At 35.6% G+C, this 23,723-nt stretch overlaps 1 protein-coding gene and 1 long non-coding RNA gene across 3 annotated transcripts in view; one reads left to right on the top strand and one right to left on the bottom strand.

Annotated features, from left to right (window-relative positions):
- Positions 1–23,723, bottom strand: part of shd (cytochrome P450 family 24 subfamily A member shade) — a 137,287-nt gene that overhangs the window by 5,576 nt on the left and 107,988 nt on the right. For both annotated transcript variants that reach the window (XM_090393679.1, XM_090393680.1), the window contains exons 5-8: positions 19,811–20,012; positions 11,132–11,297; positions 6,958–7,121; positions 1,428–1,506 (exon numbers count right to left, since the gene is read on the bottom strand). In XM_090393679.1, the coding sequence (XP_090249805.1) occupies positions 1,428–1,506; positions 6,958–7,121; positions 11,132–11,297; positions 19,811–20,012 (611 nt within the window). The remainder of the gene's footprint in view (positions 1–1,427; positions 1,507–6,957; positions 7,122–11,131; positions 11,298–19,810; positions 20,013–23,723) is intronic.
- LOC150105914 (uncharacterized) lies at positions 1,399–22,609 on the top strand. The gene is made up of 3 exons (XR_016548409.1): positions 1,399–1,525; positions 10,022–10,239; positions 22,273–22,609. It is a non-coding gene; the product is annotated as an uncharacterized LOC150105914 (long non-coding RNA).

The following is a 23,723-nucleotide window of genomic DNA, read 5'->3' as shown; positions in this document are numbered from 1 at the left end:
CATCAGGCCACACGACTCTGTTCCACTCTGCAGAGGTCCAGTTTTGATGGTCCCAGCACCAAGTGAGGTGCAATGCCCGACGACAAGCTGTCAACAGTGGTACATGATTTGGGCATTGGCTCCTATAGCCCATGTATGCAGGATACACCATACTGTCTGTCACTGATGCTGCTTGGATCTCCTACATTGAAGCTGGGTGTGATTTGTGCTGCTTGGTCTGTATGAGCCTGGACATTGTACGTCAATCCCATGTGGTTGCCACCACTTGCTCGCTGGGAACTGGTACTTCTGTAGATGGTATACGTACAGAAGACCCTTGATACAATTGCCCTCAAGGTTCTTACCACTTGGGTGATTGATAATTGATAAATGTACCCCCAACTGAACACAGATTGTGTTCAGTTGGGGGTATATTTCACTCTGTGCAGGGGATGCCAGTGTCAACTTTCCATCACCTCCTACTCTAATGTTTTGTCCTTTGAGCATGTATCACCCAACATGTATTCAAAACTTGAATGTGCCTATAAATGAAACAGTTGTGTAATTCTAAGAGAATTCTTATGTTTCTGTTAGAAGTGGTTTTAATTTCTTAACATGTTCGCTGCCACGCTTCTCGGGCATAGTTTGTTACCGCATGCCAAGCACTTTCACTTCTTCAAGGTCAGAACAAGTAATCTCGTAGCCGGCGGTAATCGACATATGAGCATATTCGTAGTTGGCTTGCGAAGCTCATATACCAACTATGAGGATACTCATAGTTGGCAGCAAATGTGTTAAATATGCAAAATATTTTCAATTAAAGAAGCAGCTTTTCTGTGTAGTACTTGGATCAAATACCTATTGCCTACTGAGGATTAAATCTGTAGCTTGATTTTGCACCTAGCAAATCTTTGACATTCAAGAATCGCCACTTTACATATATAAATTCACTAAGGAAACAAATTTAAAGTACAGCATGCAGTGATACACAGCAGGCTACTATTAAACATGTTATTTTCTGACTTGGAAAACATTACTTATGACAGTATCTGCATACATTGTCGGAGAGAATGATATATTTTTAAATTAATCTGCAACAGTTTTCCACATTTTGAAATTAACAAAACTGTCTCAATAATAGGATCACATAAGTCCCTAAAGCATAACACTTTAACATTTCATTTAGAGATGTACATGAATAGCTGCTGTCCAGTCAACACATCAAAACCTAACAGCCTGTCATTTTATACCTATGATGCCAGCACGAAAAGAGACAGCTATTGACAAGCTATTAGTTGCTTAGTGTAAATTATTTGCAACAGTGTGTGTATACATGCATAAAAGAGAAATACTTAAAGTAACATACACATCTTAATATTAAGTTTTTGCTTTAAATGAAAGAAATAGCTTGTATTTTACTAATTCGTTATCTTTAATAGCATACATACTCCTGCAGGTACATTGTATCCAGACAGAGTAACATCTTTGGGTAGAATTCTTGTTAAACAGGGAACAGTTGGTGTTAACCTGGTAGAAAAAAAAAAAGGTATTGCAAATGCGTTTATTGACCATTTAAAGAAACTTATGTCTAAATTTTATATATATATATATATATAATGCTATGTGTGTGTGTGTATATGTATACACACACATAGCATTTTTATTGAACATAAACTTCTTATTGGATTGAGATATTGCTGCGGGCACTTGGTACTGCAATGGGTTTTCCCTTTTCATTCCCTCATCAATTTTTATTTTACATGGAGAGGTAGAAAAACAATGCTCTTAACACAGCCATACTTACGCCTTCTGTCTGGCTGATAGATTGACATGTATTCTCAGTTGGCCTCATGGCCAAGACACATTCCATCTTTACTTTAATAGTTAACATCCCAGAATCCATTTCACAATGGAAAAAAGAAACAAATAATGGTCTATCCCTCTAAATTATAACCTTTCTTTTACAATAGAAAACCTATTCACATGAGCAGATATACTCACTAACTTTATCATTCCTCTCCCCCCAGCAGTATAGTATTATTAAAACAGAACCATCGTCTTTGTTCCAATAAGGCATCTCTCTCTCACAGCTGAACTCAACCATATACATTACATCTTTTCTGATGGTTACAATTCCAACAAAATAATCATTTCCCCCCCCCCTCACTACTTGACTTTCTCTATGGACAGATTATAGTAATGCAGTCATTATTCTCTGTGTGTGATGTATACCAGAAAAAAATAGAACTTTGAAGAAATATAATCTCTGTGCTGCCTTCAAGCTTCTTGAAACTGGCTATCCTTAACCATTTCCTTAATGACCGGTTTCTTTCTCTCTCAGTTCCTGATGTATATATATATATATATAGTATTATTTTGGTATTACTTTTTCCTGCAATTTAGCCTACTTTGAGTACACTCAAGATCAGCTGCCATTTGCTTGGAAGAACATAAAATAAATAAATAAATGAATCTGTAATCAGATATCTGTCATGTCATCAGATCATGCCTTGGACACTGCACACAAAATCGCACAGAAAAATTTTCCTATGCTTCATTGCAGCATGTTGAAATGCGAGAAAGTTTTTTAGAATCTGCAGCTACCCTTAAAAATTGATCTAATTTAAATAATTCTGGATGTGTTAAAGTAGGTTTTAACTCAGTATGCCTAAGAATTACTGGCTCCCAAAATATGGGACAGAGTAATTGTTAGGTATTCCAAGTTATAACTTAGGCTTCCAAAATAGTCTATAGGGGGAGCTTCCTAGCTGGGACCCCTGACTTGAGCCTTCTAAGTTTCTCCTTTACTTTGTGTTAACAGGTACTGCCTTCATAGACCTAACATCAGCTTATAATACCATATGGAAAAAGGTTTACTGTATAAAGCAACTAAAATAATCAACTACCAAAAAACTAAAATTACTAGAACAAATGCTCTCCAATAGCAAAATTAAAGGTTCATCTAAATTCACAAAAAAGCAGAACATTTATCCTGCAGTATGGATAGCTACAAGGATCTGTCCTCATCCAAGCTCTGTTCAACCTATACACATGTAACATCCCTTGAAAAGCTAGTTGAAAGTGTATCTATGCTGATGACATAGCAATGTCATCAATACATCACCGGCCAGATCAGTTTGAAAGCACCAGTTCTCATCTGATCACTGAAGTTAAGCAAACATGTGCCCAGTTAGTATTTGGGAAGGTTACATCCTGGGTGCTGCTAGCATTAATTTAGTCTTGTACTGGGTCTAGTTCCAAAGGAGGGAAAGATTGTGCTGCTTCATAAGGATAGAATACAAGCATCCAGTTATAGGCCTATCTGTCTGTCAGATGTTGTGGTTAAGGTGTTGGAGAGGCTGGTGAGAATCAGGATCCAGAATTGGGTTGACAACAATGGTATTATATTTGATGGACAGCATGGATTTGCTAAAGGGAGGTCATGTTTTAGTGATCTACTTACTTATTATAATAAGGTGATGGCTTCATTGGATGGAGGAGAGGGATACACAGCAGTAGACTTAGATTTTGTAAAGGCTTTTGATAATTATCACAAGGTAAGTTGATAGTCTAGAGCAGATGGGGTTGGATATCAGATTATTGCACTGAATCGGAAACTGGCTATCTAATAGGTATCAGCAAGTTGTGTATGGGGGAGCAATATCCCAGAAGAGGAAAGTCACTAATGGTGTGCCTCAGGGGTCTGTTTAAGGGCCATTGCTATATCATTAACCTGTATGTTAATGATATTGGCAAAGATTGGGATGGGGATATTCAGTTGTTTGCAGATGATGCAAAGTTAGGATGAACTATGAAGAGTAGAGAAGAGAAGATGTTTTGGCCTTACAAGAAGACTTGAATAAATTGAGTGAATGGGGATGAAAGTTCAATGTTACAAAATGTAAGGTTTTAAAATTTGGGAAACAAAGATGGGATGTAGAATTGAATGTATGCTTGGTGAGGATATATTGTTGGAGGTGGAGGGAATAAGAGATCTTGGGGTAATAGCAGATAAGGATCTAAATTTAGAGGACACATTGCCAAAATTGTAAGGATGACACAACGAATTCTGGGAATGATGCAGAGGACGCTCACTTGTAGAAGTAAGAAGATTCTTGTTCCATTGTATAAGTTTCTGATTAGGCCATGCATGGACTGCTGTGCACAGATTTGGTCACCTGGTTTGCAAAAGCATGAAGAGATTTGGAAAGGGTCCAGAGGTGACTGACTAAGGTAGTGTCTGATCTCTGGAATGTCGAATATGAGGAAAGGTTGAGAAGATGCAGTTTACAGTCTAGTGGATAGGAGTAATTAGAGGGGGTGATATGATAGATACCTACAAGTTAGTAAGGGGTTATTATAGGATCAATGTTGAAGAGGTTTTACAGAAAACAGTGGGAGCTCAGGCCATCCCTGGAAGGTATATAAAGAGGGGGTGAGAAGTAGGTTTTTTGAATCAGTTGAAATTGTAGAATTATTAAGTGAACACTTTGCAAGAATATATCATCCAGGTGGTGATATTTCAGGAATGAGGGAACCAATGGCTTATACAGGAACTGAGGTAAATGAAATGGAGATGAATAGCATATTACAGAACCTTAATGTGAATACAGCTGTGGGATTGGATGGTATACCAGCTCGAGTTTTACATGAAGCAGTAAAGGAATTGTCAATTCCCTTGACCATATTGTTTAATCTAAGTTTCAGCTCTGGGTTAGTCTCGAGGGGGTAAGAGAGGGATGTAGAAAATTACCGCCTGACCAGCATATCAGGAGTTGTCATCAAAGTATTGGTGTCGAGAGCAAAATACAGGGATGGATAGATGGAAATGGGATACTGTATGGGGAGGGGGAGCAGCATGGTTTTGTAAAGGGAAGATCATGCCTCAGTAACTTGGTCACGTTTTATAATACAGTGAAAGCTGAGTTGGATAAAGGTAATGGGTTTACAGTGATACTGCTGGACTTTGCAAAGCAGTATCACTGTAAACCCTTTGACAGGATACCACATGGAATTCTAATCAGTAAATTGCAGCCCATGGAGATGGATAAGAGGGTGGTTTATTCAGGAGTTGAGTCCAAAAGAAGACCTATAACTAGTGGTGTGCCACAGGGTTCTGTTCTTGGACCACTACTCTTTAATTTGTTCATTAACAATATAGGAAAGGATCTGGGAGGAACTGTGCAGTTTTTGCCGATGATGCAAAGTTGGAGAGAGCAATAGTTAATACAGATGATGTCAAAATTTTACAGGATGATTTGGATAGATTGGCAGATTAGGCAAAGGAGAATGGATGTCATTTTAATGTGGCAAAGTGTAAGGTTATGCATTTTGGGGTGAAAAGATTATCAGCAGTATATCACATTGTTGGAACTGTACTCCAGGAAATTGATGATTTGATGAGACTTGGGAGTGTTAGAGGATAGGGAGTTATAGTTTAGGGGGCACATAGGAAAAGTGGCTAAAGCAGCTCATCAGATCACTTGGTTACTGAAGAATACTTTGATGAGCAGAGATAGGCAAATTATTGTTCCTCTTTATTGGGCTTGATAAGACCCCCCCCCCCCCATCTTGACTACTGTGCGCAGAAATGGACACCGAGGTTTCTTGGTGATGGGGAGGAAGTGGAGAGGATCCAGAGGGCGAATGACCAAGATGGTAGCAGGTCTATGGAATGAACTTTACGGGAAAAGGTTGAAGATTTGTGGGTTACGGAAACTGGTTGATAAGCAGAAAAGGGATGATATGATTGAGACATTCAAATTACTGAGGGGTTTTTACAAGATTAATTCAGAGGAAATTTTTCAGAACAGGTGTGGTGGTGGAAAAACTAGGGGCCATCCATGAAAACTGAGTAAGAGGGTGGTATTTCCAGAGGAGAGAGGACTCCGAAATGCATGATAAACTCAAACGAGTACCTGATTACAGATCCAATTATCAAATCTCCAGGATTCAATCTACCTCAACACTTTTTGGAGCCAACTAGACAGATTTAGGACTAGACAAGGCTGCTGTGCAAACTTATTACATCTGTGAGGAATTTCACAGTCACTCTTTTGCATGTGTGGTACTGCACAAATTATGCATCATATCACTGATGACTATCCCATGCACTCTTTCCCTGGAGTCCCAGGAACTTGCATTTACTCCCGGATAGTGGCATCAATTGGTTAACTGAACTGTGAACCTGTATATACTCTTGCTCATTAATTTCTTGCATTTTATCCATGTGCTAAATAAATTCCATTAAAGGCTGACATGAATTTTATCTAGCTCCCAAGCCTGAACATGTGGTTATACAAGTGTCATTCATGGGATTTGTATTATGGATAATAATACTATTCTCATCAATCAACCCAACTCCCAGAGTATACTGCATTCCAGCTGTACTTGCACATGTTTTATCGTCGTAAGATGCACAGAAGCTGTAGAGCTGTAGATGCATGTCTTGTGTGCTTGAGGCAGATATCATGTTCTAGCCTTGACTTTCATATCCTTCAAATAATAAGTATAGCAGGTCATATATAAGAGTAGCATCACACTGCTGCATGTTAGCATGCACTGTTTCTGTTTATATTTACTCCAAACTTCCACCTATTTAATTCTATTTGTGGATTTAAGGTTTTATTAATTCTATATCTAAGTATAAAATTAAATAAAACTGAACTATCAGCTGCAAGATTAAAATACTAGTGAAGCCAGCACAGACAAATGCCTAATCTTTGAAGAGACGAATTATAAGATAAAGAAAAAATAAAATAAAAAATGCATACACTAAAGTTTCTTTTTTAAGTTCTTAACATCAGTTATTGATACTATCCCTTCGGAAGTAAAAAAAAAAAAAAACACACCTGAAAAATGTTATGCAAAGAATTTCTGAGAATTAATTGTCTTATACTGAGTCTAATTCTATCAGTTTGCACATTCTAATACAATACAACAGCAAAGTTTTCTCATTTATTATTATTGTATGCATACCTGAAAGTTTCTTGCACACATGCTTTGATATATCTGAGTTTCTTCAATCCAGAAGAATCAATATTTCCATCAGGTGCCACTCTTATCACTTCATCATATACTTTTTCTTGTATGTCTGGATTTTCAGCCAGATGGTATATGAGGAAACACAGTGAGTTTGTTACCTGTAAAATAGATTTTTAATTGTTCATATAAAAAATAACGATGCACGATTTTAATCACATTAGTTATACATAAAGAAATCTCATATTTTGCAAGGCAGGAGTATATAGAAAGTTAGATAAAATGTAATGTGGTAAGGTATGAAGTGATTCAAAATGTGAATATCCTTACATTAGTCAAATATTTTTTTTCAATGCTACAGGTACTTTTAACCAAGATTTATTCTACTTTGATAGCATATCAATAAGAAATCTGAATCTCACAAAAAATGTATTGCACTATTACAGCAGCAGAATATTCCTTTAATACCCAATATCATATATTCATATTGATGTATTCAGAAGTGATATATATATATATATATATATATATATATATATATATATATATATGTACACTGATATCAGTAGATTACATATGATACACATCTGTTTATCAGTTCATTAAAGCTATATAGTAGAGTAGCAGGTTGGTACAATTCTGTCATCATTTGCTTTGATGATGAACATACAACCAGAATGTTTTTGCATCAGCTAATCAATAAGAGAGACTTCACTAAAAAAAAAAAAAAAAGGGCTTTTTATGGCAGATAGTAACTAACTTTTCAAAGGCTTTTTAGGATAGCATGATTTAAAAATAGACAAAGTAGGTCTCTGAAAATGGAACATTTACTAAAACAGAATAGAATTACATTTAACAAAATATAATATTTTGTTATATAATATAATATCATATAACAAAATATAATATTTCCCATCCAGTCTTCTTGCCTTTAAACTAATTGCAGTAGAGTTCAACTGGGATGTTTCTAATATAGGGATGGAAATTAAAAATAAATGTTTAAAACAAATGGTTATGTTAAAAACTGAACAGTTGCAATTATCAATCTTCCCTTAAACAGACTACATACACCTAATGAATCACAACTGATATCAGGGCATCATGCCTTTAGTGGCTAAATACGGAATTTGGCTTTTCTAAAATTTGTAATTTAGTTATACGAGGTACTCAGCTAATTGAGAGTTGGATAATACAGAGTTCACTGTATATCTTAAATATTATTATTGCGTGACACCTCCAAGGAGTCCAAAGATTACACAACTCTCCAAACCACCAACTACAATGAACCGCAACTCTTAAAGATGATTACAAAACTGAAGTTGCAGGGCCATCCATGGAAACTGAGTAAGAGTGTAGTTAGCAAGGTTGTTAGAACTAGGTTTTTTGCTTGGAGAGTATTGAATGAGTGGAATAGGTTGCCAGAGTGTTGTAGGTGCCATGACTTTGAATTCATTCATAGTATCATAGATACTGCGCAAACGTTGGAGAGTTCTTGACATGATGATTAAGGCCTCCCTCAATGAGTCTAAGGACTCCTTGGAGTTGCTCAAAATAATAATTGTGGTGAACAAAAATATTCTTTTTTCTTGCCAACCTGGTTGGCCAAGTGGTTAGTGTACCCATTCAATCAATAGGCTGCAGGTTTGAATCCCACTGTGGGCATGGATGTTTGTGTGATTGTCTTTAGGTGGGAGATAAATTTCATCACTTGGTGTGAGGCCACCACCCCCACTTATTAGAAGCCTGACTTGGCTTGAAAGCAAATATTCCATATTTGGTCTCTAGAACAGGGTTTCCAGAAAATACAAAAATAAATATATATATATATATATATATATATATATATATATATATATATATAAATTGATAAAAATAGAAAAAGAATCCTTAGCCCACTCATGGTACAAAATGTACTTATAGGTTTGCAATTAACCTTTCTTTGGGGGGGGGGGGATGCATGATTAAATTGCATAACTGCATGTAGTCATTTTCTCAAGTGGAGGACTAACTTTTTAAAAATTGTTTTTATACATATATTCTATTATCTGCTAGCATACTATCAATTATTACAAAAATTTTCCAAATTAACTGTATATGCAGTTACAAATGCATATTGTGTTTGTCGTTTTGATCCATAAAGGTATATATTCTCATTAAAGAGGGGAGAGTACAGATGCAATTGATCCTTACTGATTATGGCAAAGTCACAATCTTACTTTTTCAATATTCTATAACATTAAATCCTCAACGTAGCCATTTACAGTATCCACTGTAAATGGTCGTATTTATCATATGTTTATCATATTTATTATATTTATCATATCATGAGAAAAGCTCATGTAATATTTACAAACTATGATCACAAACATAACTTCATGCACAAACATTTGTTTGCATATATTTGTATACTGATGTAATTACTTGCATTCTATTACATACTGCTCAATTAAAAAAAAAAGTATTATTACAGTTTATTCAGTTGAAAGTCTCTGAAAGAAACATTGAAAGAATCTCACAGAACAGAAATGTAAAACATAAAAAAAAAATGGTAATTTCTCAATTTCCACAAGAATTTACAAACTTCTTGTGGAAATTGAGACCAATTTCCAACCTCTGACATCCAAGTCTACCAACTCAACAACAACACGTTGTTGTTGAGTTGGTAGAGCAGTATTAGAAGGCATGATATTATTATTATTGCATGACACCTCCAAGGACTCAATGCAGGAGGAGACTCTACAACTTTCTGTCTCCACCATTTAACCCACCAACTACAGAGAACTGCTACTATCATCATCATTGACATACGACACGATCTATTGCCCACCACCACCACCACCATTAATATTTTCTGTCTGTAAATTGCATGTGTTCTCAAGGCTGATTTGTCTGTACATGGGATTAAAAACTTGAGTTCCAGGAGAAAAAATCCTGCTACCTCCTTATGAGATCAGCTAACTCACCTTAAATTGAAAAAAATATATATATATATTTTCATAGATCTCAATCTGCAACTGTTGTTTTGAAGAGAGAGTAATGTGAAACTTTCCATTTATTCCAGTTATAATAAATTATGCAAAGGGCAGCCTTCTCGATAGTCTTCAGCAATAAACAAAGACTGTGAATAGAATCTGTATCATTGACATTGCTCAGAAGCCCAGAGAAGTCAACAGCATAATTCAAATCAAGAGTTGCAGATGCCTGCAGCCAATCCTATAGAAAATCCTTCAAAAGTTACTAAAAATGAAGTGCCACAAAGTGTTACTACAGTCATAGCAGGTAATCTTAATAACAAAGAGCCAAAGCAGATTGGTTCATTGTGTCACTTTACAGTCATGATCTACAACAATAGGCCAACCATGACCTGTCTGATTGGGCAAGTGAATAGTGTACTTTCTCCATCCATCAGAGCTTTGAGTTAGAATCTCACTACATGAATCTTTAGGTGGTGACATTCACTTACCTGCTTTGGAGACATGACTTGAAAAAGTAGGTTTACAGCCTTTCATGGATAGAAATCATATTAAAAAATTATTATAAGCTAGCCAAAATTTCAAGAAGGTACTTATGAAATCTCAAAGGATTGAACTTACAACCACTGTCTTTATAAAATTAAAATTTACAATTCAGAGTAAAATAATGTGCAATAAGTCATGTGGTTATCTGGCCACTCATTGGCAACTTCATATTCAGTTAATACTGCAGTCATCTTTTTTTTTAATCAATATATCCCTGATGAGGAGCAGCTTATAGTTGCTAGTTAATGATCAGTCATGGAGATGACTAATTGAAGTACAAGGTGAATACCAAGTTGCTAATGAGTGACTAGATGCCATGTGATTTACAATAATCCTATCTCTGAAATGTAAACTTGACAAATTAATACTATGACTAAGCTTAAGGTTAGATAAACCAAAAACCTTACTCTAGAAACCAAAAACATGGCACTATATATAATGAGGTTAGTGGACTCACACTACCAACTAAAGGCATTTAATAGTAGGATTCAAACCCATAGCCAGCAGGTTGGAGAGACGGCTATCCACTTGGCCAGTCAGGCCAACATATCAAATGTATTGTTTTTAAGTTCAAGTTCGAAATTTCAATTTCATTGATAATTTTGATGAAACCTCATGACACAATGGATGAATTCAGATTAATTATTACTTACTGTAAATATGCCTCCAGCAATCAGATCAATAACAGTTAGTAACATTTCCTTTTTTGAAAGCCCTTGAACACGTAGTAATGTCTCCAACACACTCAATTCTTCTTTATCGTCCAAGTTCTTATTTTGTAACTCAGTCAATGCTGCTTCAATGTAGTGAGCACACGAACTATAAGAAAATAATGGATTGGTAAATAAATACCATATATGGCGGCATATAAGACGACTCTCAAATATTACAGAAAACCCCTCGAAATCATGAGTCGTCTTATACGGCGAGTATAAAAAGGGAAGCTTAATTTCTTGGATGAATATTTAGGTAGTTACAATACATCGTTATATAAGAAAATAGGCAGTGTTTATAAACAAATCAATTAATATTTTGTTACATAAATTTATTTAAAATATTACAATAGATGTAAGTCTATTAAATTAATTAATAAATAAAATAAATAAATAAAGACTTCATATTAATTTTCTTTATCTGTTGAAAATAGTTCTTCAGATTCATTGTTTAAATGATTGTCATATGGATTCCAGTTCGAATCCAGTGAATTGTTTTCATTTTCATCGCCATCGGTGTCCCACAATAGATCATCTTCCGTACCATCCATAAGATTAGAGATACCACACTTTTTAAATGGCTTTATTACAGTCTCTACTTTTACTTTATTCCATGCTTTGATCACAAAATTGCACAGCATATCAAGTGATGCAGCACGCATAGATCCACTGTTTGTAAATGATTTTTCATTAGCCAACATCCAATTATTCCACTCTTCTCGCATGTGATCTTTAAATGGTTTGTTCAAGCAGACGTCTAGTGGTTGCAATATAGAAGTTAAACCACCTGGTATAACAGCAATTTTTGTGTTATTTTTTTCTAGAAGACTTCTAGTATTCTCAGTTAAATGACTACAAAACATATCCCATACTAATAAACTGCGTTTCTTCATTATACTGCCTGGTCGTGTTCGACACATTATTTATCCATCATTTCACACCATTTTCGTCCATCCACCCATCCTTTTTTTGTGAAAATGTACAAAAACACACCTGAAGGAAATTTTATCTTAGGTTTAGTTTTACATTTGAAGATGATCATTGATTTGAACTTAGTTCCATCAGTCAAACATGACAACACAACCGTAAACCTTGTTATTTCATGACCTGTACTTCGAACTAGCACACTCTTACTACCTTTAGACTCCACTGTTTTATTGCTTATCATATCACAGCTCATAGGAGTTTCATCCATATTTCCAATATTTGACAATAGAAATTTGTTATTGTCTCGACTGAATAATAAATTTATGGAAACTGGTAAGTTTGTGGTCAAGATCTGCTGATAGTTTTTCAGCAATTTTCGTTTTTTGTCGTATTACCAGATTTTGTCTGTTCATAAAACGATTACACCATCCTGAAGTAGCTTGAAATTCTATACTTTCATCCGGATTCAATCTTGACCATTTTAGTGCATATGCTCTAATCATATTTCTTGTAACAAGATAACCATTCTGCCTTTGTTCGAATACCCATTTCACAATGTGATTTTCGTTGCGGCCATCGGATGATCCCAGTTCTCATTGCATGTTTTTTCTTTGGCAATTTTTTTAAAATATCTTCTTTTTTCCTCCATTGTCTTACCATCTTCTCGGTTATGTCAAACTTTCTTGCAACAGCACAGTTATTAGTTTGCTTTGCCATTTCAATTACCCTTATTTTAAATCGAGCTTCATACTTTCTTTGTTTTGTTGCTGGTTCCATGATTTTAAATAACAATTTTAATAATCCTAAAATTTTTTAAAAAATGCAAAATGAATAATTAAAATTGGGGCTAATCACTTTTAATTAGAGTAATTCGCATAAATATTAAATCTATGCTATGCAAAAAAATAACGGATATGCATAGATATAAAAATAATGGTTATATAACAACCATACCTAACATTGCATTAATATAAGAAAGAAGAAATTAGGGGAGGGAAATCGTCTTATACACCAGTTGTCCTATATGCCGACATATACGATAATTAAATTTTAATTTTGTATTCAGAATATTTTCAAAATTTTAAACACAATCATAATATCAAAATAAAAGCAAAAAGCACTTTACATAGTGCTAGTTCTGGAGTAGACATTTCAATTACATGACGACGTGCTTATTTACCTGTCAGGTTCGCCAAGCAGTAGTACTTCCACTCTCCAATCAGTGAGCCATTATTCAAATATCATTGCAGAAATGGATGTTTGTTTAATTATTAAACTACATATACTTTAGGAAAGAGCAAAGAGATGGGGTAGAGAAATACAGTTAACATTAGCAAAAAATTGTGCTCACAACAATTGGAGGTAAAAAAATGGTGCATATGATAATATTATGTAGATGATAATGACAAAATTTTCAGATGAATTGATTGGACAAATAAAAAGAGGCTGCCTTAATGGGGGATTTTAAGTACAGAAATATGGATTGGAAAGCAGAAATAACATGAAGCAAAGAGAGTGGATTTCTGAGGAACAACTTGGATTTTGGCATGTTGGATTTGGTGATAGCCACACAAAATGAGACAGAGTGTATATAAAGTGTGAGGTGAATAAGGTAGAAGTGAATGGATAAACAGTGAAATTTCACAAGCAACATGAAAAAAAGATAGCAGGCATTGACTAGATGCAGAGGAATATATAATGCTGTAATATATAATTATGTTATATATGTAATATTAATTAATATAGTAATACATAATATAAGTCTGATAATGTAGCCAAAGGACATCCAAGGCAATTCTTCTGTTATGTGGTAGACAAGAAGAAAATAATTACAGAAGGATAATAGTGGTTGATGGTGGTAAAGTTACTACTGCAGAGGACATAAAAGAATTGTTTAATGAGCATTTGATCAACATTTTTCATACAATAGTGAATTGTGGTCCTCGTGGTTAGCCTAGTGGCTTTGCACTTCGCAACCATATGCCTGGGGAAGGAGTGTCCTGGGGTTCGATTCCTGTCGGCAAAGTGAGGAACTTAAGGATCTTCCTCAGCCATAGCCAAGTTAGCTGGGTTTTGGGCATGGAAAGCAAGTTTTTTTCCACCAGTATATCTGGGGGTTTGCATTCTGCAAGCAGGCAAACTGGCCCTGTGAACATACAGGATACCATCATAGGATATAGTATGGCAAGGAAGGCAACGGGAAACCACCTTGCTCATAGTTATTCCCTAGTGTGGTAACATATAGCTACTCCCACCAGCTGTATGGCTGAGGGAATTGAATAATAATAAGTGAATTATGATGTGCAGCATCCAGAGAGTAGCAAATATTACAAGGACTAGAAGTGAATGAATCAAAGGCATAAGGTACATAGAATAGACTAGATGTTAATAAGGCTGTGGGAACTGTGTGATATGTTACTATATAGTTTTAAGCACTTGTGGTTAGGAGATTGCTTAGGAATAGAATACAGAATTGAGATGATATAGACAAAGTAGATTGCTAAAGCCAACTCTACTCTACACAAAGCTATGCTGACTATCATAGTGTAGAGTACAGCTGGCTTTAGCAATCTACTTTGTATTTAATGAAAATATGCCAGATAAGGAGGACTCATATATGGTAATATTTTTGGACTTTGCAAAGGCCTACATAGCAAATTACTGTATAAGCTGAGGGAGAAGTGACAGTGGATGGTACTAGATTGGTTGTCTGAAGATATCAGCAAGCTGTTAAATGGGAAAGGCAACATGCCAAAGAAGTAAGCTAACTAGCATCATAAAGAGTTCTGTCCATGCCACTATCGCTTCTCTCACATCAAAACTGACCTCTTGGTATTACTTTTTTTCTCCAGGAAAGAGACTGGAAAATAATTAAATCTATGTTTCCTTAAGTCAGAACCATATTTTACAGTGTGAACAAGATTATAAAAGATTTCCGACAAGTATCAGATGCTAGTTAGAAATATCAGTTTTCAGTAAATTAATTATTTAATTCTTTTGGTGGTGTTTATACCATGAAGCACCATTATGAATAACCACCAACACCTAAGACTGATTATATATCTCAAATCTTTTACCAGAAACATATCAGAAGAATCCTGACAAGCCTTCACCACAGAAAAATCTGGCCTTGATGGTTTTTGCATCTTCACTCCGAAACCTGTACTCTGGACAGACCTCTGACTTTTGTTGCCTTCATGTGATAACCTATTCTGTTAAAACTCCTACATCTTTCCTATCCCTAAAAAAGAAAAGTTGAACTATGAATGCATTGCTCTCATTTGAGTATTCTAAAAATAAAAGGAAAAAAAATAGAGTAAGCCATTAACAACCTTCTTCACTAGCTGGAAACCCATCATCTAATCAATGATTAGTGATATGAATTTTGGCAAGGATATAACTGTGGGTCAGTCATAAAGTCCAGAAAAAGTAAAGTTACCTCTCTTGACATTTCCAAGCATTTGATCTGACATAACAGTCTTCTTCTTAGCAAGTTCACAGCCTTGTCTCTCTTCTTCTTGTTGGAATTACATGCTTATGCTGCTCACTATGTGGCATGATGGTCTTCTGTCTTCATTCATTTCTCCTTATGTAGTAGTATCTCATATTCTTTTCTCTTGCCTATCCCCTTCACATTCAAAGCATAAAGCTAGTTTTCTTTACTTCTTACTCATGACACTATTCAAAAACCCAGAAAAGATCAATTGTCTCTCTAGAAATTAAAGTTTACCTTCTTTCTCAGATTCACAAATGCATCACATTCACATCATAAATGTGATTCTACAGTGGAACTGACCACCAAAACATTTGGCTCATGTTTGGTATTTGTACAAGGGTAGAGAGAGAGAGAGAGAGAGAGAGAATTTACACAAGAAAAGTGCTAACCTACATAAATTGCAGACTTTCTAGCAAACAGACAGTTTCTGCCTTATATCTTACTTTTAGTTACTTCCAAACAAATCACCATCCATATACAGGATTGGTGTGAAGCAAAATGAATAGAATAATCTGAGTCACTCAAGTTTTGGTGGCTCAAAAATTAAAGACTTCATTTGTTGTTTATTATTATTATTCAGGCCTCCATGGAGTCAAGAGACTCATCGTGGGACGACCGAGGACCTTCCTAGGAAACACAAAGTCTATCATACCACTCCTTGAACTCATTGACTGTTCTTGCTCTCATTGTTCTATCACGCAATGCATTCCATGGTTCAACTACCCTCCACGCAAAGAAACAACTCCTCACCCTCTTGCTTACAGCTTCCTTTCGTAACTTCCATGGATGGCCCCTTGTCATCACTCCTTGTTATTAACTGACTGTTTCAATTTATAAATAAATTATGTGTTATTAAATAACAGTTACATGGACTAAATAACAGTAATTACAGATTTTGAATTTCTTTTAGAGATCCCCTAAATTGTAAGGGATATGATAGAAAATATAAGTTACTAAAGGAGTTTTATATGACGGTACAGAAAAATTTTTGTATATGCAACAAAAAGGAAGAGAACAGAAGAATTATTCTTCTAGCAAAAGAAAAAAAAAAAATTTGGGAAGGGGGGAGGGGATACTAAAATGACATAAAAATAAGAAGTTAGATAGAATGTGGCCAGGGGGATCTTTAGTAATGTTTTGTTAAAATTATGAAAAATTTATTTAAATAATATCATACAATTACTTTTATTAGAAATTTAAAAATATTTTCGTAAACTTTATAATAATTTTAGCATTAGGCTGCTGAAGAAAGTTTGCTGAGAGAGTGCTGAATGAGTGGAATGGCTTGACAGAATGGTTACAACTCCCATAGTGAGTTTTGGAGTGTTCAAATACTCAAGTAGTAATATTAATAATGCAGATATTAATAAAATTTACTTCTTGTTAAAAATTATTATAAAAGAAACACTGACTTTTTTTATCTTGTAAAGGTGAGGCCATTTTAGCCCTTATGTTTGGAGACTGAGGGAAATTGAGACTCCACCCATAGCCAATCAGAGATAGCTGGCTGAAGACTATCAGTGATTTTAAACAGCATCTGATGAAGAGAGTATGCCATCTTGTTATTCCTAATGCAATATATATACAGGGTGTTCGGGATAAATTTGACAGTTTCATAAGGAAAAAGAAAATCTTCTTTGTATCTATTAAATTTAATGAATTGACAAAAAAACATTACAGGCAGAGTTAATTACAATACTATCAACAAGATTTACTCAAAATAACCACCATTAGCATCGATCACAGCTTCAATTCTGCTTCGGAACCTCGAACAAGCTGATGCTACAGTCTCCCTGGGAAGGGCCGCAAAAACTGTTTTAATTTTATCCATTAACTGGGCTTTTGTATTACTGGAAGTGCGATTGGTGTCTTTTTCAACTGCGCCCCATACAAAATAATCCATGGGGTTAAGGTCTGGGGAGTTTGGAGGCCAAACATTTGGACTGGTGAAGTCGTAGAAATTTTCAGACAACCATTTTTGACTTTTCCCAGAGGTGTGGCAAGGGGCCGAATCCTGCTGCCATACATACGGCCTACCATTGGCTACCCTTGTTATCCAGGGCTTGACTACAGTTAGCAACTCCACGAACAAAGCCCGAATTCCAATGCCAGGGTTCTTCAACACCTGTTCCTGCAGATTTGCGAGGAATTCTGCTGTACGAACGCAATCAGATCGTCTGCTAGGGATCTTTCTTCTTGCTACATCCTCGTAGTCACCATTGCAAGTCTCTAGTTCATGCCTGATTGTTTTTACTGTATTCAGGGAGCATTGGGCAGCAGTCGTAATATCCTTATTTTGATGGCGGGCACGAATCATCATGATACAAGTTATTCTCTTCCATGATTCAGGTGGGTTCCAGCTATCCATCCTTTCTGACATCTTGTATATGAATGAAGAAGGGTCCAAACTTTTAAATGAAGAGAAGTGTGTGTTAATACATGTAACTTACGGAAAAATATAATTAATTATAAATATGTCAAATTTATCCCGAACACCCTGTATATATATATATATATATATATATATATATATATATATATATATATATTGTATGAAACAGTGTGAGTTCTATGGTCAATTTTCTTGAATTTCAGAATTAAAAACCTGAGTTTCCAGGAGAAAAAAATGCTACTTATCCATTCCAGAGATCAGTTCATTTGAAAACCAGTAAAAGAGAGGTTTAGAAAAATTTTCTCCAGCCATTGACTAGAAATGATCTTTGGGCACTCTTTCTTTGGCAACCTGATGCTAAAATTATTACAAAGTTTACGAAAATATTTTTTAAATTGCTAATAAAACTAATTATTTAATTAAATAAATTATATTTTTCATAATCTTTACAAAACATTACTATAGATCTTCCTGTCCACATTCTATCCATCTTCTTTTTTATGTCTTCATTTTAGTATCTCCCCCTAACTTTTTTTTGTGAAATATTGTTTTCCTAAGAGACAAGACAAACTCAGTTTTAATTGAAAACACCTCAAAAATGTTTTTCTTGCATTCATCATGAGATTCGAACTGTAATCTGTAATGTAAAATTTTCAACTGTTCCTCAGTAGGTACATTCAAAAGAATGTAATCCAAATCATAGTGCCTCTGATTTTCTGAAATGAAAATCAGAGGCACTATGATTTTCATTTCAAAACAAATAGTTCACTGTCAGATTACAACAAACAATGAGAGGAGCCACCTCACTCCTAGTTGGATATTTTTTTTTATTTAATTAAATACAGGGTGGTCATAAAATAACTTTCCCTCTTTGGAGGCATCTGTAGCTAAAACCAATAAACAGAATGAGACCAAATTTTATGAGACTTTTGAAGGCATGGGGAGATGATTTCCGTGAAAAAAAAGATTTAGCACCAAAAGTCGCCAATAGGGGAAATTTTGGCGCTGGTGGAGCCGAAAACAAGCAGATAATTATATTAAAGGCAGTTAGAATGGAATAATAACATTTAGATGGTGTAAGCGACAGCCGCATCACTCATTCCAGCTGGATATGTGGCCCGTTACAATGATGATAATAATAATAATAATTAAACTAAAACAACTTGCGAGAGAGACAGAAATTAATATAGTGATTGAACTCACAGGAAATAATGTTTTATTCATCAGAATCAGTTACTGTCTCTTCTTGCACTGCTTTCCGTCCTCTGCCAGGTCTAACTCCTAGTGATCCAGTTTCTTCAAACTTCTTAATCATAGCTCTCAGTGCTACAGCTGACATAGGACCTGTACGCAGGTTATGAAGCGTTCTAAATTCCCGAAGGGCCACTACGGCATTGCACTGTTTAAGGTAAAACAACTTAAAAGTAAAGCATGCTGAGACAAGGTAGGACACATATTGAGCACAATTCATCAGTCATTCAAATAACTGACTGAACGTTCCCAATCCCTTTTTAAGTAGAATTGGTGGCGCTGCTGTCATGTACGCACAGTAAAATTTGCATAATCCTTTTTACCTGTGTTTACTGCAAATATTTGACTGCTTTCAGCTCTGCCAGCGCCAAAACTTCCCCTATCGGCGAATTTGGTATTGAATCTTTTTTTTTCACGGAAATCATCTCCCCTTGCCTTCAAAAGCCTCAATATAAAATTTGGTCTCATTCTGTTTATTAGTTTTAGCTACATATGTCTCCAAAGAGGGAAAGTTATTTTATGGCCACCCTGTAGATTTAATGTGCTTACTCACTCATAGATGGTACTCTCTGCTTCATCTAGTTTACGATATGGTGATGTCTCGAACCACTTCCACAAGGGTAAACCATAATATAATTCATGATAAGATTCAAAGAGTTTCTTTGCAGCATCAATCATTCTGTAAGCATCTGAATCTTCTTGAAGTTTAGAATCAAGACACCCTAGTCTGGAGTCCAGGCAGACCATACATATTGCTATGAAATATAAAAGACACAGTTTGATTATTTAATGGATATTGAAGTAACTGGTACTGATGATCTTTGATCTTTGTTAATTATGAATTATTTCATGAGAATGTAATTAGTTGCATATATATATATATACATCATAATGGAAATTCATGAGCATTTCTATATTCATAATATCCAATGTTTCAAATGCATTAATCATTTTATGAAACATTAACTATTTCTGCTACAAAAATAAAAAAGGGAAATAAAATAAAAGAAAACCGTCCAGAGAGAATGTACAATTGAGAGATGTAGTAAATAAGGAGGCAGCCAATCTACTTGATCATAACATGTAGCCAGCCATATATACACACTCATGAGTCAAAACATGACCACCTACATGGTAGTGTGTTTGGACTCCTTTGACTGAGATAACCACTTGCATCCCCCTTCTTGACACTGATTCAACTAGACAGTTGGTATTCTGGACCAACTAGACAGAATAATGCTCTGGAGGTCAGAGACCAAGTGAGACAATGGAGTTGACCAGCAGATGCTGCATTCCAATGATCACATAAATGTTCCAAGGATTCAAATTAGGAGAATTAGGCAGCCAAGAAAGCACAAAATACTTGGATATGCTCTTTAATCCATGCTTGCACAATGCGAGCCTTTTGACAGCACAAGGCATCAGTGTCGCACCCAGAGGGGGGGGGGGGGGGGCAAGGGGCCCGGGCACCCCCCAAAGAAAAGGAGAAAACACTAGAAAAATTTCCAAAAATCTTTTCCTAATTAAAATTGATTTTTTTTATTTATGTTGTGTGCTACTTATGAATTAGCGATCACTGCAGATGCTCAGTTATAGGTCGTATGCGATGTGTAGCGTGTATTCGCAAAACGTCTACTCAACTTGGCCTCCCCCCAAAGGTTAAATCCTGAGCACTTGGTCCCCTCCTAGATTAAATCCTGAGTGTGCCACTGCAAGGCATTGTCTTGATGGAAGAGTCCAGGTCTAATAAGTCACATTGTCAGCATGTAAGGCAATACTTGGTCTGAAATATTCCCAAATGAGAATTAGTCATCTCATCCTCATTGAGGAGATGAGAGGACCCAGCGATATTCATTAAAATAATTATTCCCATACCAGGATACTGCCACGACTGGCTTGTTTCCAGCCAACCATGCATTCTGGTTAAGCTGTTCATTCTGTGGATCCATCCATCCATCAGCACGGTACAACAAGAACCTTAATTCATCACACTAGGTGGCTCTCTTCCAGTGATCCAGCATCCAGTCATAATGCTCCTCTGCCCATTGCAGTCAGAGATGTTGATGATCAGTCAGCATGAGTAGATGCACGAGTCTCCTACTTTGGAGACCAATCCAAAGAGCATCCATTCTATTGTATGCTCAGCCATGTTTCTCTGTTTTCCTTAGTTATAATCTGCTGTTAACTGAGTATTGTCAGTTAACAGATCATCAGTCATCTTGGATAGCATGTGCCAAGTGATGCTTATCTCTGTTTTCTGGCATTTTGAGGGAATTTCTGCTAGTTTTCAGACCATTCTTGTCACCGATTGATTTTATTAAAAATCAGATAAAATCTGATTTTAATAATTCAAACTGTAATCTTTTATTAGACACACCTATATAACAATGCATAGCATCCTCTCCCCCTTTAGCCCTTCAGAACAGGCCTCAGCTCTTTGGAAAAAAGATTTCACAAGTTGTCTGAAGTGTTTTGCAGGGATGCAAGCTTATGGAAATTTAATTACAGTACACAGTTGGCTGAGATTGAAATAACAGACTCAACAGAGTATAGTAAAGTCTCCCTCATGTTCTTGGAATCATTTTACAATAATCTGTGCCTTGTGACATGTCACACTATCTTCCTAGAAGTAACTATAACCAGAAGGATAAACTATGAACATGAAAGATCCTGACTGGCAGCAATGTTCATGTAGGATGCAGCATTTAAAATCACTCCACTCTTATCAAGAAATCTAACAAATGTCAAAAAAAAATTCCTTGTACATTCCTGTGGTGTTGCTGCCTGACAAAGAATCCATCGATTCATGCTAATTTCACCAATCTTGGTCCTGTCATCAGTATAAAATAACTGCCTGAAACTAGATTTGCTGGACTAAGTAATATTATTCTACTGAAGTGTCCAGTGTTATTGTTCCTATAAGAATTATTTTCAGATATAGTAGCAACCATCTGCTGCTGTAACTAGGCTATGTCAGACTTCCTTCATTATATAGTCCAGTATGTTCCTTTACAGGCCATTGTTGTATTGTACTGCCATTGGATCAGCTGTCTCCTGCCTGCCTGGCATCTCACATCAACAAGTTATCTTGAGTCACAGGACCACCATTGGATGGATTTTTCTGACTTGGATATGCTAGATATTCATGTGCCAATACATTTCCCAGAAGAAGTAGTTTCTGCAATGCAAATTTAATTACTAAATAATGTTACCTTCTTGCATTAGGCTGGTGAAGAAAAAAAATATTATTTTAACATTTCTAATATTGAACTACCAGACAATGTGTTCATCCACTTTGCAAAATCATTTTAAAAATTTGATTACTAAAGTAACTGTTATACTATACTCAAACATGTAAGCCAAATGAATAGAAATTTGATTATTAAAGGAACTAAAAAAATGACTAGCATTAATTGGGCTTGGTATTATTATTACAAGACACCTTGAATATGTTCAACGACTCATTGTGAGAGGATGCTCCACTCCACATGCTCCATTGTCTACACAAGGGTTTCCCAAATTTTTCCTATGATGGAACACTTCACAAATCCTGAAATTTTAACGTAACACCTTGGTTAGAGTCAAGTATCATCGATCTCGTATTCAAATGTAAAGCTAAGTGCACACTATCAACGCAGCAGGCTCTATCGCATCACAAAAATGTGACAGCACACACTGCAGGCGTGTCAGGCTGCAGCGTATTGCATTGACCTTGCTTGTGACAGTATGTTTCCTTGAATAGATACCTCAGTACTTCACTTGTGCTTGGAGGTGTCAACAACCGCTGGCAGCTGAGTCAAGGCCAGCATGTGCTAGCCTTAATAGCACAATTCACATACAAAGTGAGGAGTGCTTGATTTTCAAACATGTTTGAACTTGTTGCAGCATTTAAAACCATTCAGGGCTCAAATTAATTCTGATAATTTTTCACAGAACACTTATTCACTTTCCGTGGAACACGGTTTGAGAAACGCTGGTCTACACTATTTAATCCTCCATGTACACACACACATATCTACACAGTGACATCTACTACTATTAATAGTATTTTCTTGCAAATTGTGTGTATTCTTGGATCAGTTTGCCTGCTACTACCTCCATATGAGATCAGCTAACTCATCTTCATTTAAAGAAAAAAGCATATATAAAGATTATAAAGATTCCTGTTTTTGTAGTCAAAGGGCATAACGTCCCATTGTTCTTCTAGTTGAACTAGAAAGGTGCTTATCTTATAGTATCTAATGCTGGAAGGTAAAAAATCATAAAAGAATATTTGACTGTAGCGACTATTAAACTATGCAACAGTGTCTTCATCTTGTTATGTCTGCTATAAACTCGGAAAGAGTGTCTTCTTCACCCATATTAAAAAAATCAATTTAATATTGGCTATAAAAATTGTTATTCAAATACAAAAAATTTAAATAATTTGGTATTTTAAGAGCTGGAAAATACACTATTCAAATGAA

Source organism: Typopeltis vanoorti, chromosome 6 (genome assembly GCF_054136105.1).
Source record: "Typopeltis vanoorti isolate ZY-2024b chromosome 6, IOZ_Tvanoo_1.0, whole genome shotgun sequence".
NCBI lineage: Eukaryota > Metazoa > Arthropoda > Arachnida > Uropygi > Thelyphonidae > Typopeltis > Typopeltis vanoorti.
This window is presented reverse-complemented; position numbering and strand designations above follow the sequence as displayed.